The sequence below is a fragment of the Gasterosteus aculeatus genome, chromosome 18 (genome assembly GCF_964276395.1).
Source record: "Gasterosteus aculeatus chromosome 18, fGasAcu3.hap1.1, whole genome shotgun sequence".
NCBI lineage: Eukaryota > Metazoa > Chordata > Actinopteri > Perciformes > Gasterosteidae > Gasterosteus > Gasterosteus aculeatus.
Window position 1 is genome coordinate 12401400 of NC_135706.1, and position 18169 is coordinate 12419568.

The 18169-nt window shown below is 43.9% G+C and overlaps 1 protein-coding gene and 1 long non-coding RNA gene across 2 annotated transcripts; one reads left to right on the forward strand and one right to left on the reverse strand.

The window, feature by feature from the left end:
- Positions 1-1138: 1138 nt before the first annotated feature.
- Positions 1139-15925, forward strand: LOC144389386 (uncharacterized). Its single transcript, XR_013453386.1, has 2 exons — positions 1139-1226; positions 12833-15925. It is a non-coding gene; the product is annotated as an uncharacterized LOC144389386 (long non-coding RNA).
- Positions 15926-16205: 280 nt separating this feature from the next.
- On the reverse strand, positions 16206-18087 carry tmem18 (transmembrane protein 18). The gene is made up of 5 exons (XM_040160373.2): positions 17954-18087; positions 17661-17778; positions 17208-17262; positions 16988-17081; positions 16206-16894 (listed from the first exon to the last, which is right to left on the reverse strand). Exons 1-5 carry the CDS (start codon positions 18044-18046, stop codon positions 16796-16798), a joined length of 459 nt encoding a protein of 152 aa, XP_040016307.1. The 5' UTR covers positions 18047-18087; the 3' UTR covers positions 16206-16795.
- Positions 18088-18169: the final 82 nt, after the last annotated feature.

Sequence of the window (18169 nt, forward strand, 5' to 3'; positions counted from 1 at the left end):
ATGGTTGTCTGGTGTCACGTCATCATCCACCCATTCAGGCAGGAGCCACCCAGCGAGGTGCCACTGGCTCATCAGAACTATCCAAACATTCAAGCAATGACCCTTTACCAGCTGTGGGTGTCATGATCCTACTTGATTTGCAGCCATTCTTGAAGATTCTTTTATCTATTTTTTGTTTTTTTCATAATTCTCTTTCACAATATGCCTCCACTGCTTCCGCCTGCTTCGACTCGGTCATCCCAATCTGTATGTGAAGATCAAACATCGTGACCAAGATCCCGTCGGCTATCCTGGTTATCAGCGGGGAGCAATCAGCTTTAATTCAGCACAACGCTGAGGGAGAACTGGATGAGACGGCACTGTGCATGACTTTTTTAATGGGAGAAGAAGAGCATGCATCCAGCTGTCTCTGCCTGCGGTGTGGAAGGGAAGTTGTATTGTGACAGAGCATCCTGTGTTGATCTCATTTTCTCCAAACATTAAATCATGGGCAGAGGGCAGGTTGTGAGATGTGTAACAGCAGCGGAAAAAAAAAGACGAGTGACATGGCGCAGAATGGGATCGCGTAGCAAAGAACGGTTTTCCATTAAGACGTACACAGAGTGAGGGCGTCACACGGAAGCTGTCGCTTCCAGAGCCGTCTGTAAAAAGATGACAAAGGCTGCTTTTATTGTTTATCCTAGCACATGTGCACAAGGATGAAACAAAAGTATATATGATGCAGAAAATTAAACTTAAACTAAGTTAGTGCAGGCTCTGTCTTTGGCATGACGAGATTAACATGCATGTGGATCACAGGAAAATTATTAGATAATTAAATAGACAAAGAGTTCCCCCTCCGCCTTGATGGTTTATTACCTCTACATGGATATTTGAGCGTGTATATGACATTCACAGTGAAAATAAGGTAACACCTTTAGTGTTTGGCTCTGTAAGAGGCGGTTTCCCGTGTGGAATGGTTTTTGGCAATGACCCACAATAGTTTCAATCAGGAGAGGCGAGTCACCGAAAAGAAAAGATAATAGCTCATTACAAACAGATGAGTGTTATGATGAAGTTTCCACAGGGGCTTTGGCACGGTGAGATTTGTAATCGAGGGGCGTCTGCCCTGACGAGAAGCAAGATAAATCCCCCCGTTGGAGACTCGTGGTGGCGGCTGATGAGGCTGACAGACCGATGAGTTGATGAAGCTGATAGAGATTTGGCAGAGACGGGACGGCAGAGGGGTGAGTAACAGCAACAGCAACTTCTTATTTAAACGAGACAGGAGTAAGGTGAAACGCTAACGATGTAATTGTTCTGTCTCGGATTGACGAGGCCAGCTGAGATTGTGATTGACGGCCCCGAACAATGAAGAAAATATCATTTTTTTATTTAAATCTGTAGAATGACTCAGTCTCAATGCGACATATGTGGTCATTTTATGATTTATAGCTATGAGGTCAGAGTGGTGACATTTTGTTTTTTTAGGCTCCACTTGCAAAACTTTGTCAAGGGTCCAGGAGCTCTAAAGGCTCAAGTACTACACAAAAAAGTAACATTTCTGTTTTAATGGAAAACGCCCTCACTGTGTCAACACATCCTTTAATGTTGGGACAAAATGTTTGATGACCAGCTGGAGACACGTAATGTTTTACATTAGTGTTCCTCTCAATGTTTTTTTAGCAATATGGCTTTTTTTCAAATCACAATTTTAGTGAAGTGCCTATTTAGCCTTCCCTTTCTGTGTCATTGATTTTACAATTATTCTGCTGGTGTGATATGATTTGACCTCAGTGTTCTTTGGACAGCTTTGTTCAAAGTGGACATATTTGGTACTGTGGTAGTATTTTAACCCTCCTTATAATGAGCACTGCAAAGTGCACATTGTTCTGTGCCTCTGTCTGCTAATACTCCCTCCCTTAGAAATATTACATTATTAATATATATATATATATATATATATATATATATATATATATATATATATATATATAATTAGTAAATACAACTTGCATATTCTACCAGTAACCTAAAATATAAATAAAGTATTGTGTCTCTGAACACTTGACACTTTAAATAAATCTGTGCAGTTCATGTCTTCGGTATTCTATAAAAAAAAAGTATTGAGTAATTGAACGAGGCATATTTGAAATGGTAACGATGACATAAGTAATTCACTATTTAATGTTTAAGTGCATTTGTGTTTTACTGACTTGATCCTTTCTGGGATCGGATCACATCTGTGAGAAATGAACCACAGCAAACTGCTAACTATTATGCATCACCTCTGCGTCTGTTTCCCATTCACACATGTTTGTTTTTTTCTCCACAATATAAGCGTAAACCATATTAGTAAAGGTATATATGGTGATAAAGGGAGAACCACATATATGATTAAAACCTGAACCTGAGACGACCCGATTGGATACGGAGCTCCTCAGTACATGTGAGCGTGGTGGACTGACTCATAGCGCACAGGGATGTGGGAATCTGCAGATCGGAGCCTCCTAATGTGGTGCACGTGAATTCTGGTTGTATCCAGGAGATGGAGATGAATATGATGACTCACCTGTCCAGAAGGATACAAAGCACTGTAAGATAGTTATTGTTCATGGCAAAGTACAAAGGCTTGTGATTATGAAAACATATTCTATTAGAATCCATCTTTCTCAGCCAGATGTTATCTTTCTCAGAACATCACACACTCTAAGTACTTCTTTTCATCTCTCACTGTGTTTAATACATCAGTCGGAACTACGTTCTTAGATAACTATGATTTAATGGTATTTAAACAATGGCGCGAGGCATTTGGAAATTGGTACAGTGAGGGGGGCCGTGGTTACCGGTAAGGGTCCGGGCGCCTCTGCCGGAACACGTTGGAGAACCACTTTCTGAAAGCACTTCAACAGATTTCTCTGTTCATTCTTGAACAGCTTCCACCTTTACACCAGTTTATACCTCTTACGTGATCTATTCTTATTGGTACTTCTCTCTTTGTGCTGCTGAGGATCAGTTAAGATCTTCTTACCATCCAATCGATGGGTGTCTTAGCGTAATTGAGAAACTTTTAAAAAGCATAAAAACCTTAAACAATGAATCCTGCCACGAGTCCAAAATATATCCCCATTTCCTACGATTAAATATTAATGTCTTCGTCAGTTCAAATAAATTGGTAAAACAATTTAACACAATTAAGAGTTTAAGAACATGAGGAAATGGGTTTCCGTTTCTTTCTTCAGACAGAGCCAGGACGGCTGTTTCCCCTCGTTTCTGTGACGCTAACAAGCTGCAGACACCCGTTTCATATTTGACAACACACCTAGCAGAGACTGGTATCAATCTGCTCAGATAACTTTTGGCAAGAAAGTGTTTGGCCAAAAGTACTGTGGGTTCGAATGAAGTATCTTTATTGAATCCAAATTGTTTTCAGCTCACAGCTATTGATACAAATTGATTACATTTGCAGTCCATGCACATTATATGACCCTTACAGTATGAAGGTGTTTTATTTCACGTAGCGTATGCAGGTTTTTCATTGGGGATTCTGAAAAAAGGAAATTATGTTTGTATGAACACATGACTGGGACACATCAGAGTCACGGTCAGAATACTGGTGCATGGTTGGTTCAATGTCCATGATATCCTCAATCGCTTTCTTTTTTACTTTTATATTAAAATTAAATATAGTTCATATTATTATATTATATTGAACAGGAGGTGGGATGGTCGTTAAATCAAACGCATGTATGTGCTTCATAATCACAACCTCAAGACTGTCACACCGCGGTGAAATTGTCTGTTGTTTTACTCTGTGGGGCATTTTGTCTTGTCATTTACGGTTTTATTTTGAAATAATAACTCCTCTCGTTTCAGGTCACTTACCCTTCCTCATGTGTCACCAGTCTGATTGTCTTCCCTGATTCCTGATTGTGTCCACCTGTTCCCCATTCCCCTCCATGTGTATTAATAGTCTGCGTCTCCCTTTGTCCTGTGCCAGTGTGTCGTCATTACCCATGTGTTCTACCTCGTTCTGCCACGTCACAGGTTCCTTTTTGTTGTTATTCAGGATCTTCGATCGGCCCAGTGCCTTCACCTCCACGCAGGTTGTTTTTGGTTTTGCTAAAGTTTTGTATTCCTAGGTTAGATGCAACATTAATCTTTCATAGTTCTTTGTTTTTCCTCCGGAAGGAGTGATTTTGTTTTTGGGACGTTGCCTCCGTCTAAAAGAGTGCGTTTGTTATTTTGATAAGATTAAAAGTTTTTTTGTTTTCCTCCTAGAGCGGAGTGATTTTGTTTTTGATAGTTTTATAGCCACACTTCTTCCTGGTTTATTTTATCGGAAGAAGTGTGACCTAGGATAATTTCATAGCCCGCTTTAGACTCTGTCTGGAGGACCTTCGCTGCATAAATAAAGATCTCCTTTCCTACCTGAGAACCCTGCGCCTGCTTCCTATCTTCCCCCGGGCTGACAGTACACACTGGCCAGTATGGAAGCAGCAGGGGAGGACCTTCTCGCGCAGGCCCTAGCCTCTCAGGGGGAGCGTCTCTTCCAGCAGGAAGAGCAGATGACTTCACTGAGCCAGGGACTCAGAGGCCTGGCCCGTAGTCAGGAGGACTTCAAGGCTGCTGTTTTTGACCAGATAGGGGGTCTCGCGGGTCAGCTTCAGCAGCTTCTCAGAGGTTCTGAGAGGAGGGACCCGGCACCTCCTGCACCTGAACCTTCGCCCCCTCCCACCTTCCCCTACGCAGGAACTGGGGTTCGGCTGGCACCTCCCGAGCGATATACGGGAGACCATGGACAATGTAAGGCATTTCTCATAGACTGCGACATGCATTTTGAACTCTCGCCTCAACACTTCCCCACAGATCGAGCCAAGGTGGCTTACGTAATCTCCCACCTGTCGGGAAGGGCGAAGGCGTGGGCCGTCGCAGAATGGGAAAGCGGATCCTCAATCTGCGACTCCATTCAGGATTTTAAAGAAGGGCTCCAAAAAACTTTTGATCCGGTCACAACAGAGCGAGAACGGGCAAGAGAGCTCAGTGGGCTGAAGCAGACAAGAGAATCCGTCTGTGACTACGCCATTCGCTTCAGGACTTTGGCGGTGCAGAGCGGCTGGAATACCACAGCGCTTTATGACGTCTTTCTTAAAGGATTGGCTGCGCCCATCCAAGAGCGATTGCTGCCTCTGGACCTTCCTCCAGACCTGGACTCCCTCATCGCCCTCGCTATCCGAACGGATAATCGGCTCCTGGAATTTAGGGCTCTCCAGGGACAACGCCTGGACGCTCCACATCGCTCACAGCACTACCCCGCCCCCTCCGGGTGGGCTCCCGGCCGGGCGCCACCAGATCAGCGCCGGTCTTCTTCCCCGGTTGGCGGAGACGAACCGATGCAGCTGGGTGGTGCTCGGCTCACCCCGGAAGAACGGCAGCGCCGATTGAGGGAAGGTCGGTGTTTCTACTGCGGGGAGCTCGGTCACCTGGTAGCCGCATGTACGGCCAAGACGCCGTGGTTAGGCAACCGACCCACGGCTCCAGGCTCATCGACACGGGTTTTGACCTCCATTAAGGTACAACACAACACCACAGTCATGACGTTGGATGTTTTAATTGACTCAGGGGCTGACGAGAGCTTAATGGACTGGGGACTAGCAAACAGACTGGGGTTAAAGACAAGGACTCTCGCACGTCCCATCAGGGCTAGTGCTTTAAGTGGGGAAGCATTATTCACCATCACACATGTCACTGAGCCTGCTGTACTTTCCATAGACAATCACACAGAACTGATGAATTTTTTTTTGTTTCACTCACCGACAAGCACCCTAGTACTGGGATTCCCATGGCTTGTTCGCCACAACCCCCACTTAGACTGGCCTACGGGCAAGATCATGGGATGGGGAAAAGACTGTGAAGGGAATTGTTTGCGGGAGAAGCCTCACCGACCCATCACCACTTTAATAAACACTGTTTCTGCTCACCCCGTCACAGAGCCCCAGTACCCAGATCTGACCTCCGTTCCCCCCTGCTACCATCATCTCAAGGAGGTCTTTAATAAAACAAAGGCCACGTCTCTCCCTCCACATCGACCGTATGACTGCGCCATCGAGCTCATCCCCGGCTCCACCATTCCTAAGGGTCGCTTGTATTCTGTGTCGGGACCCGAACGTCAGGCGATGACTGAGTACATTGATGCATCTCTGAAATCGGGGCTCATCCGGCCGTCATCGTCACCTGCGGGTGCCGGGTTCTTTTTTGTTAAAAAAAAGGATGGGTCTTTGAGACCATGTATAGACTATAGTCCACTTAACAACATCACAATAAAGAATCGCTACCCACTTCCCTTGATGACCTCTGTTTTTGATCAGCTCCAGCAGGCCACAGTCTTCACAAAACTGGACTTGCGCAACGCGTACCATCTGGTCCGAATAAGAGAGGGAGACGAGTGGAAGACTGGGTTCAATACACCGAGCGGTCATTACGAATACTTAGTCATGCCTTTCGGCCTCACCAATGCTCCTGCCGTATTCCAAGCCATGATTAACGATGTCCTCAGAGATTTTCTTGACCACTTTGTTTATGTTTACCTCGACGACATTTTAATCTACTCACCAGATCTAGACACACACAAACGCCATGTACACCAAGTCCTTGAACGTCTTCTCTGCAATCACCTGTATGTGAAAGCAGAGAAGAGTGAGTTTCATGCCGACACCATCTCCTTCCTGGGTTTTATTGTAGCCCCTGGAAGAGTCCAGATGGATCCGGCTAAAGTAAGCGCGGTGGCTGAGTGGCCTACGCCCGATAGCCGCAAGAAGGTTCAGCAATTCCTGGGGTTTGCTAACTTTTACAGGCGGTTTATCAGAGGCTTCAGCGCGATAGCTGGTCCCCTTCACGCCCTGACATCCCCCCAGGTGCGGTTCAACTGGTCCCCAGATGCAGAGGAGGCGTTTCAGAACCTCAAGTGTCGCTTCACCTCGGCGCCCATCCTTACTCTGCCAGACCCACAGCGCCAGTTCGTGGTAGAGGTTGACGCTTCCAATGAGGGGATCGGGGCCGTCTTATCGCAACGGTCAGCGGCCGATGGCAAGATGCACCCCTGCGCCTTCTTGTCCCGGCGACTAAACTCTGCACAGCGGAATTATGACGTGGGCAACCGGGAGCTGCTAGCGGTCAAGGTGGCCTTGGAGGAGTGGAGACATTGGCTGGAGGGGGCACAACATCCGTTTATCGTGTGGACAGACCATAGGAACCTCGAGTACATCAAACAAGCGAAGAGACTAAATTCACGCCAGGCCAGGTGGGCATTGTTTTTCAACCGCTTTTGCTTCACCTTGTCTTACAGGCCGGGGTCCCGGAATGTTAAACCAGATGCCCTGTCACGCATCTACGACCCGGAACCAGTGGCCAAAAAACCAGAACCCATCCTTCCACAGAACTGTGTGGTTGGAACAGTTTCCTGGCCGATAGAACAAGAGGTGAAGCGTGCGAATGGGGGGGCGCCTCCACCTCGTGGGTGCCCAGAGCATTGTTTGTTTGTTCCAGTGGAATTGCGCCCAAACGTGATTCGGTGGGCCCACACCTCGCTGCTCACCTGTCATCCAGGAGTCCGGAGAACAATGTTCGCCATATCTCAGCGGTTCTGGTGGCCATCCATGGAATCAGGGGTCCGGGAATACGTCGACGCATGTCCGGTCTGTGCTCGGAACAAAACGGCCACCGGGGCACGCATGGGACTGCTGCAACCCCTACCCATCCCATCCAGGCCGTGGTCGAACATTTCGATGGACTTCATCACGGGGCTCCCGGCTTCAAAAGGTAACACCACGATTTTAACCGTGGTGGATCGCTTTTCCAAGATGACACATTACATTGCCTTGCCTAAGCTACCTTCAGCTAAAGAGACTGCCCAAATCATGATGCAACACATCTTTAGAATTCACGGATTTCCCAAGTACATCGTGTCAGACCGGGGGCCCCAGTTCATCTCACGGTTCTGGAGGGAGTTCTGTCAGCTCATCGGTGCCACAGCCAGCCTGACTTCAGGTTACCACCCGGAGGCCAACGGCCAGACCGAACGTCTCAACCAACAGCTGGAGACAAGCCTCCGATGCCTGGTGTCACAAAGACCGACGGCGTGGAGCTCCTATCTGGCCTGGGCGGAATATGCCCACAACACGCTGCCCACCTCTGCCACAGGTCTCTCACCCTTCAAGTGTGTATACGGTTACGAGGCTCCTGTATTTTTTTACTCTGAGCAGGAAGTCGTAGTTCCCTCCGCCCATGCCCTGGTTCGTCGCTGTCATCGCATCTGGGCCGCCGCCCGTCAAGTGCTCATCAGACAGGGGGACAGAGTAAAGAAGGCAGCCGACCGAAGACGCCGTCCCGCACCAGAATACAAACCGGGACAACGGGTTTGGTTATCAGCCAAGGATCTGCACCTCAAAGTCCCTTCCAAAAAACTAGCACCGCGGTTCGTTGGGCCCTTCCCCATTTCCAAAGTAATTGGCCCCGCTGCCGTCCGTCTCCGTTTGCCCAGGTCAATTCGGGCGTACCCCACATTCCACGTCAGTCAGGTCAAACCCACCAAGGAAAGCCCCATGGTTCCTATCGCTGAGCCCCCGCCGCCACTGGAAGCAGCCGACGGAGGCTTACTCTATAAAGTCAAGAGACTATTGGCCGTACGCAATAGAGGCAGGGGTAAACAGTATTTAGTGGACTGGGAGGGATACGGTCCTGAGCACAGACAGTGGGTCCCGCGGCGCCACATAGATGACCCTTCACTTATTCAGGACTTTTACAGAGACCACCCTGAGCTACCTGGACCGTCAGGTGTCGGTCCTAGAGGGGGGGGTTCTGTCACACCGCGGTGAAATTGTCTGTTGTTTTACTCTGTGGGGCATTTTGTCTTGTCATTTACGGTTTTATTTTGAAATAATAACTCCTCTCGTTTCAGGTCACTTACCCTTCCTCATGTGTCACCAGTCTGATTGTCTTCCCTGATTCCTGATTGTGTCCACCTGTTCCCCATTCCCCTCCATGTGTATTAATAGTCTGCGTCTCCCTTTGTCCTGTGCCAGTGTGTCGTCATTACCCATGTGTTCTACCTCGTTCTGCCACGTCACAGGTTCCTTTTTGTTGTTATTCAGGATCTTCGATCGGCCCAGTGCCTTCACCTCCACGCAGGTTGTTTTTGGTTTTGCTAAAGTTTTGTATTCCTAGGTTAGATGCAACATTAATCTTTCATAGTTCTTTGTTTTTCCTCCGGAAGGAGTGATTTTGTTTTTGGGACGTTGCCTCCGTCTAAAAGAGTGCGTTTGTTATTTTGATAAGATTAAAAGTTTTTTTTGTTTTCCTCCTAGAGCGGAGTGATTTTGTTTTTGATAGTTTTATAGCCACACTTCTTCCTGGTTTATTTTATCGGAAGAAGTGTGACCTAGGATAATTTCATAGCCCGCTTTAGACTCTGTCTGGAGGACCTTCGCTGCATAAATAAAGATCTCCTTTCCTACCTGAGAACCCTGCGCCTGCTTCCTATCTTCCTCCCGGGCTGACAAAGACCTGATTTTCTTACACATGATTATTTTGAAAGCATGGATCCGTCCGAGTTTTTTGGACGATAGATTGAAAGTGATTGATTAAACCGGTCTTCTCGTCCTCCCTGCAGCTGCACAGAGGAAATGAGGCATCTCCCTCTAAGTTACAAAGTCCTAAAACCCATCGAAATAATGGACTATGATTCATGCATTTTAGATAGGACCACCAAATTGGCATAAGTGACAATGAAGACACTGTCCCCTGAGTGTACACGTTGTCCAGACAGACCAATGTGTGAGAATTGACATTAATAAGCTTAGTTCATTCAACAGATCCTTTATCCGTGGCTCAATTTTCGTCCTTCCTGCTATTATTCCCCTTAAGACAGGGACTGCATATGAAGTTGACAGCCTTTGCTTTTCCTTACTGTGTACTGTCTACTTTTCTTCCTTACTAAATACTGTGCAGTTTATGACATCTGGATACATTTTATGTGTTTATGTGAGTGCGTTTGCACGTGTCCACCTACGGATATATGATATTATGTTGGGAGACTAACACACTTGTCAGGATTTCATTGGAAATAACACTTGTTAAACCATGCAGTCTTACTCTATGAACTTCAATATCTAAGGTTTGTCAAGTTAAATTCCTGAGATCTCCAATGTCTTTATCAAAACAGAAGTATGGATGGGCTGTATTTCGACATTTCACTCGGCTGAGAACTCTATCTAATTCTTTCCAGTTCTTTGTGCCATTTAATGTCCTTCACCTCAACACTTGCAGCTCTTTCCCTCCTTACACATCTTTTTAGGGGCCTGTTTTTTTGGCGAGGAGCGGTTAGAGTTTGGTGTTCTGGGACATTAGACTTTGTCGTCCAGATAAACCATCGGCAACATCTGTTAAAGATAGACAACTCTGTTGGACGATTTTGGTGTGGACAGGGAATAAATTGGCGGGGTCATAACCAGGGAGGATGAGTACAAAATGTTAATTTAGGTTGTTAGATGTGCCAACATTTACACAAAACCATGTGTGCAGTAACATATGAACCAATAATAGGAAGAAATAGCAACAACGGTGAATAGATATTGCTCCAATTTATCGTAAGTAACACTTACATGTACTTTTCAGTCAAAACACATCTGGAATGAAACAAACTCTTCTAAATTCTGCTCATCTTCTCATCTGGCTCTGTTACTGCTGGATAATAATGGCTGTAGGCAAACAGTATAATGAGATTGCTCACTATGATCTCATTGTTACTGTGTGTAGTCACACAAAGGTCCCTGAATTAAGGAGACACTGTCTGTCTGTGATGTAAGCAATTTCCAAGGACCACAGTGGAAGACTTGGCATGATCTGCAGCCTTTTAGGATGAATGGACGGGATTTCTGTAACAGAACGGAACTAGTCGCTGTGAAAATGGCAGCATGCATAAACAGGGAGTGATGAGAATGTTATGGAGTACCCTGAGGAGTATGATGTTGGTTTTTATCTTGCCTACATAAACAAAAAGGGAACTAGTTTATGATAGATTTGTGATTGGGGTGTGCTTCCCAAATCTAATGGGTTCCTTCTTGGCCCGGGCTACGCCCCTCCACCTGGATGCACAGAACACCGTGCCAGTAGTTTTCTTGGCGGAGTAATACTTCCTAGAATCTGTTGCGCTCTTTAGCCTAAACACCTACATTTCTGGCTACACCCTTTGAGTAACCCACCTTTTTTTTCCATTTGAAATCAAATCTGTTTCTTTGGGAACATTTTGTGACCCTAATGTTTAAAACAAACAACTCAGTAGCTATTTTCAATTTAATTTGGCTTACCACTGTCCATTTTTATTGCAAATGGATGTGTTTTGATGTGCTAAAGATCAGAATCATGGGTTTATGGCCAAGTACTTGAAGAAATATTCCTTTGTGATAGAAATAGAAATACGGGCAATTACTACAAGAGTCAAGAAAATAAATATAGAATTTTTATAATCTGTTTATAATCAAACAATAAAATAGATCTTTTTTAAGAGGAAAAACAGCTAAGATGTTTTAATTGGAATGATAAAGTTAACTGATGCGCAGTAGCTACTCTGAAAGCAAACTATGACGAAAGAATGTGGTCATCTATGGCGTTATATTTGTGCCACAATCCTGAGCGCGTAATTTTAAGTTTTGAGCACAGAGAACTATATTTTAGCAAAGAAAAACATTCCGTGCGCGCAGTTTACTGAGGTGCCCTCGCCACAAACTGGTTTTCTGCGCGCAGGCAGCGGTTGCTGCGCTCGCTCCACCTCTTCACGCTGCGCTCGCTCGACGGTTCACTCACGCGCTCGCTCGAACTGCAGCAGCGTTACATTTGTGCCACAAAACCAACCAATCAGAGAATTAAAGAAGGTCCATTGTGATTGGCTGTTGGTCTCCAATCACAACGCTAGTAGAACTACCTACAGCATCGCGGAAGCTCAGCGAGTTGTTGAAGTTTGCAGCATTTGTGCTAAATGCTAATGGCCTGGATTAAAACACTTGCTGTTCTCATCATTTGCTTCGGTCATGTCTGATGGTGGCTAGTCGGACTTCTAATATCACTCGTTTTTGTCTTCTTTAGGAAGCGTTGTGATTGGAGACCAACAGCCAATCGCAATTGACCTTCTTTAATTCTCTGATTGGTTGGTTTTGTGGCACAAATGTAACGCTGCTGCAGTTCGAGCGAGCGCGTGAGTGAACCGTCGAGCGAGCGCAGCGTGAAGAGGTGGAGCGAGCGCAGCAACGGCTGCCTGCGCGCAGAAAACCAGTTTGTGGAGAGGGCACCTGAGTAAACTGCGCGCACGGAATGTTTTTCTTTGCTAAAATATAGTTCTCTGTGCTCAAAACTTAAAATTACGCGCTCAGGATTGTGGCACAAATATAACGCCATAGTCATCATCCATCTGAGTGTGTACTGTAGTAATTGATACAGGGTGATCGATAACTCTCTGAGAGTGAGTCACGGAGTTTCAGCTTTTTGTGGCCTATAGTCTGTACCCTGGAAACATATTGTATTCGATCAAATACATTGATAACGGTTAAGTGAATACGAGGATATATGTTGTATGAATTTAAAATATATGAAAGTACATTGTTTTATTTTAATCCTTATCAGACACTGGGCTTTTTATTTCACCAGCATGTATAATATTTCGGATAAAATATATCCATATAATCATATGTATCACACAGATATATTCATAAGCACACACTGAGTGACTCACTTATCCCTCAGCATCCGTTATTCCAGTTTTTCCCTTCACTCTCCCTCTCTTTTCTCTTATATTGTATTACAGAGCATGCCTGGTCAGTGTGACTCACCCTGCAGAGATATGCTGCTACAGGACTCCTCCACCAGGTCAAAGCACGCAGCCTTTAATCCCTTGATAGTGTTATAATTAAACCTCCTACCACCGACCATTTATGTGTATTATAACACATACTAACTGCTAATAACACTCTTTAATCTAGCTGTAAGCCAGTAAAACAATTACGGTGCTTATTAATGTGCGGGAAATCAATATAAGGATTCATTAACTGGTGTTTTTGTTGTCAGCATTACGAATTCTTCGAATGGGGGGATGTATTGTTATTATTCGTCGAAAGGCCTCCTCCTAGTGCTCCTCTTTTCTCCAGCCTTCTCCAGCATTCACCTTTCCTGCCTGCCTTTTAAGTTTTAATGACAAACGTAAATGAGCGACAAAACGCTCATTTAGCCATTACAAATCAACCAAGGCATTCCTTTGGAGACAAGTTTGCGGTCATCAGATTAATCTAAGTTACTCTCTTTCAGAACACAGTCTTTGTTCTCTTCCAACTCCTGAGGAAAATCTCTGGTTCGTGAGTTACTAACCGCAATCACACCGGACCCGTTTGTTCACAACTACCCACCTGGGGTGAAATGAAGTCCAGCCACTCACCGCTGCAGCTGGTAAAATAATCAACTTGTTTTTTCAATTTTGATATTAATGTCTTAAATGATCAGGTTCAAGAAGCTTTTGGCAGTGAAGCATACAAATCTTTTTCTCTTTTGAAATGTACCTTCTTTATTCTTGTTGTCTTGGGTCTGTTTCCTCTTAAATGCACTTATTGTAAGTTGCTTTGGATAAAAGCGTCAGAGTCAGAACATTTGAAATGTAAATGTGAAAACGGTTCTTATGAGCATATCATTGCAACAAACAAAGAATCCCAAAGAGCTTCACCAGTGGATTGTACACCACAAATGTTAAGAAACACAGCAGCAGCAAACATAAACGGTACAGAAATAGTGAGAGAGAACATTGTGACAGACAACAAATAATTTGAGCTCATTTCCTTTCTGTGCTCAAGATATAAACTCAAAGTGCATGATTGTTTCTGGCCAATACAACATCTGCCTAGTCACATTCCCTCAAATGCACTGAAAAAAATGCACGTTGTGTTTAGTTGCACTCTCTGTCACTTCATTACAATTAAGTTCTACGGATCCAGGCCAGCCATTTGTGAGTGGGAGGACGGCTTGTAGGTGAAGTGTTGAAATGCTTTTCATGCATGAAACCTCCACGTAGATTTGTTTATTACGTTGAGTATTGTAACTTCATCAGATAAATGCAGCTTCCCCTCAGAGCCACTAAGGACTCAGATATTCCCCTTTAACTGGATGAGCAGCCAACTATTGGCCCAGTTAACATTTTTGAAACCTCCAGACTTAGTTTCATTATTTTATAAGAGTAAACAAAAAGCCTAAATTAAGAGCAAGACAACCGTATCAATGAAAAAAAAAGGTATATAAGGAAACATACATTGAAATAGAAAATTGAGTTCTTGAAGGTAAACAAACCATTATTACTGTTAACACAATAAATGGCAACTTTCTACTCCGATACCAACATCAATTCAATCGGGGGAGCCTGATTACCAGTGACAATATGTTTATCATATATATGTGTGTGCGAAATTGTTCTGACCCACTGGTGTCTAGGAAGCTGATGGTGGAAGAAGCAAGGAAGGAAGTACGCCTTAAGTTCTGGGTGGAAAGGATAAAGAGCAATTTGAGGAATCGTCTCATATTTTGAGGAATTTCAACTCCTGCACCATCACTGCCTGCTACGGGTTCATTACCAAGCTAGACCATAAAACCCTGCAAAGCGTGGAACACGTGGGCAGTGCACAATCTTGCTGATCTATAATCCATAACTCTATGTGCCATCAGTTTCCCATCTGTAAAGTTTTGGCTGAAAAAAGACCTGTGTGAACCTCAACTTCAGCTCCCGCATTGACATGATTCATCTTTGATGGGCCTGTCAGTTTCTGGGCATGGATCTCAAAATGTTTCTTACACTTGTGTTGTAATCCTACTGCAAAAAACAGCCTCACTCATTGACAACTTTTATCAGTTTTATTGGAGGCTTTACCTGGTTTTTCCAACTTGGCAGCGGACCAACTTGATTATTTATTACCCAGACTTCATCTCCTTGTTCGTTATAGCACTCAATCTCACAGTTCACCTGCCATCAGGTTCAATGAGTTGTTTCTGAGGTGCATCCTGAAGGCACCATTTCCAGATCTTTGTCACGCACGCTGTTCTCCACCATTCGGCCTGAACGTTACGGTCACCCTCTTTCTTCCTTTCATCCACAGCGTTTCCCCCCCAAGGACTGCAGCTGACTGGGTGTTGTGCAACGTACCGTTTTACATGTCAAAGCAGAGGAAAGCAGCCATATCTGAGATAAATCAACTATTAGTTTTGGCTTTAACTTTTGTCAGAGTGTAGCAGAGCACATCTTTTGTTTCACAGAGAAACTTCTGAACTTTTCTGTGACCGTTTATACTTTTAAGTGTCAAGAAAAAAGTTGAGCTGGTTGCATCTGAGATCTACCTAATGCAGTGGTAACATGAAGCAGGCATCTTCAAGGCGATGCCTGTGTGTCCAACAAAAGAGATGGAGCCGTGACAAATGGCAACACGCAGACACACTACCTGCACCATTACAACTCACTCATTTCTCTCCCTCCCTGTCATCTAATAGCTTACCATGATGACAAGTTTACAATGAATGGGTCCCGACAGATGAATGCATAGAACACCCACACACCATACATCAAATGCATTCAAAGACAGTGCGAGTTGAAGAAAAGAACACATCGATGGCCACTAGGACCTGTGTGATGTCATCTAGTTTATACTGCTCTCTAGTGGCGTAGCAACATCCTCAGGTCATAACTGAAACCATAGGGAGGTTAAAGCTTTGACCGTAACACACTGCTGCAGTGTTCAGACATAAACAGACCCCTTTCTTCATGTGGATGATTAAACTTGACTTGACATGCTGCATAGCAGTTGTGGTGTATGTACCTTAAGCGGCATTAGTATATTTCAAACTGTTTTGAAAAACTTTTCTCAAAATAAAATTTCTATGAAAGCTGTTTGGGGCTTGTAAATCTCTACATACTGCATATTCTGGAATAGAGCCACAGATTTGATTTAATACACAGATATTCAATGCAAATGCAATGCAAACCATTTGGATTCATAGTGCCATAACAGGCAAAGAGGGCAAAGGATTTATACTTTGAGTCTGAACTCCTTTCTTGCTGAAAATGATTGCTGTTGCCAGCAGTTAAAGAAACGACAGCAGACAAGTTTGACTCATTCTGGGCACACAAGTAAAGAGAGCACTACACTAATGTATTTGGATTTGAGTTTAGACCACAGTGGCCTGCTGAGGATTTGTTTAATAAACTAAATACGTCATGGCTTTACAACGAGATGCAAAACAAATGCTGAGGCAATTTTTGTCAATAAACTCTTCCGTCATCTTAGACAGATAATAACCAGTTATGGATTTATGCCTGACCTGTAGTTCTCCTTACATAAATAATAATGACAGCATGATAACAAAGTTATTTTTCCTCCTTTTTCCCTGATACATATAACACCCTTCAGGTGTCTTAAATCTAACTTAAGAGCTCTCGAAATCATGAAAGTAATTTTAAGACACGTTCTTTCTTTGTGCATTTCAACATTTTTAAAACAACATTACATACGAAAAACAGTAAATTTCCTGCGGTCCATTTATATCATAAAGTAAGTATTTTTCCGGCATCTTTCAAAAGTCTTCACCAGAAACAAACACCCAGTTGTAACCAACATCAACGAACAATGCATTTATGGTCATAAGAAGGAATCTACCTTCTTCCTCCAAAATTCAGGATTAGCAAGGCCAATACATTGACTCTTAATGCCTCCCAATGGAGCCCATTCGTACGCAGGGAGAGGAATCAGTCATTCTTCTCCCTCTTCGCTCTGCGGGCCTTTTGCTTGAGCTGGAGTGTCTTCAGCTCAGTCATAGTGGAAAATGTCCTGTACACCCACACCACCTGTCAATGAACGACACGAACGTTTACACAACGTGCAATATCCTTTACATTGGATCTGATGTGACAAGGCTGAGGATGGACAGTAAAGCTTACCACAATCATAACTGTATTCAGCAGAAGAGGAATAGAGTACACCAAAGATATGAACATGCCCTTGGAATCAAAGTACTGGAAATTAGAAAAGGACCTGCAAAAAACAAATATACTTCATGAAATTTTCTTAATGAATTTTTTTTCATTTAATTTTTAACATACACGTTATTTCTTACATAAAAAATAGCAAAGAATTTATTTTTCTGAACAATTGACTTACCTCCAGTTCATGGCTGCCAGCTCATTTAAATATTCAGCACTGTACACCAGACCAACTGTGAGGTAGAGATGTCAGTCAGCTAACACTACAGCCACAACACTCAAGTGGATAATCTTGTTAAACAGATCCAGCAAGGTTTACAGAATTTACTGACTGTTAACCGTTTTTTTAAAATCTTATTATCGTGATCGTATCTTTACTGGGTAACACAAACTGTAATACACATTCAGTATTTGGCCTTAATGGATCTACAATAGGAAATTCAAAACTACATGATCAGACAGGGAGATACTTGGTAACATGACACTAGTATGCATGAATTAAATACATTACATATTCTAATGCTTTAAGGCCTGATTAACTTACTAAAAGTGTGTATTCATTATTATTATAAATAAAAAGGTTACATTAGGCCTGGGTTAGTTAGTGAAGGCATCTCATTTATTCACTTACCCATGAGCAGGAAGTGACAAATCTGAGCTCTGTAGTACCTGCACGTAACCACGGTCAGAAACAAACACACAACATGGAACACCAACAGACCGATCAGCCATGACTCCGACCACTGCACCTGTGAACAGTAAATGGAAGCACACATTGGGCAGCTGTCAGTGAAAGATAACTGCTCCAAGTGGGTAGTGATGGCTCATTAAAAGGCGACATGACTATTAGCCCGGGATAGCTAACGTTAACGCATAGCTAACATAGCTAGCCCCTCGAGGCAGGAAATAACAACTGCAACTTACAGACGTGAGAAACGTCCATATGGATGTGATTCTTAAATTACTGAACTCGTCGATGGGAATAGAGCTAATATTCTCTGCTTTCTGGTCCGTCATTTTCGTAAAGCCCTGCTTGGCCAGAGCGTTTGTAAACAAGTCCGGGCAGTTTGTCACAGAAAAATTACGTCATCTATGCGACGGCTACTTCTTCTTCTTCGTTGGGTTTTACGGCTGTTGGTA

Bases quoted from the DNA above. Each gene is read 5' to 3' on its own strand.
- tmem18 (XM_040160373.2), bottom strand. From the start codon at position 18,046: ATGACGGACCAGAAAGCAGAGAATATTAGCTCTATTCCCATCGACGAG. The intron at 17,263-17,660 runs GTAAGTGAATAA...TCTACCTCACAG, and splicing joins TTGTCACTTCCTGCTCATGG to TTGGTCTGGTGTACAGTGCT. The intron at 17,082-17,207 runs GTAAGTCAATTG...TGTTTTTTGCAG, and splicing joins CTGGCAGCCATGAACTGGAG to GTCCTTTTCTAATTTCCAGT.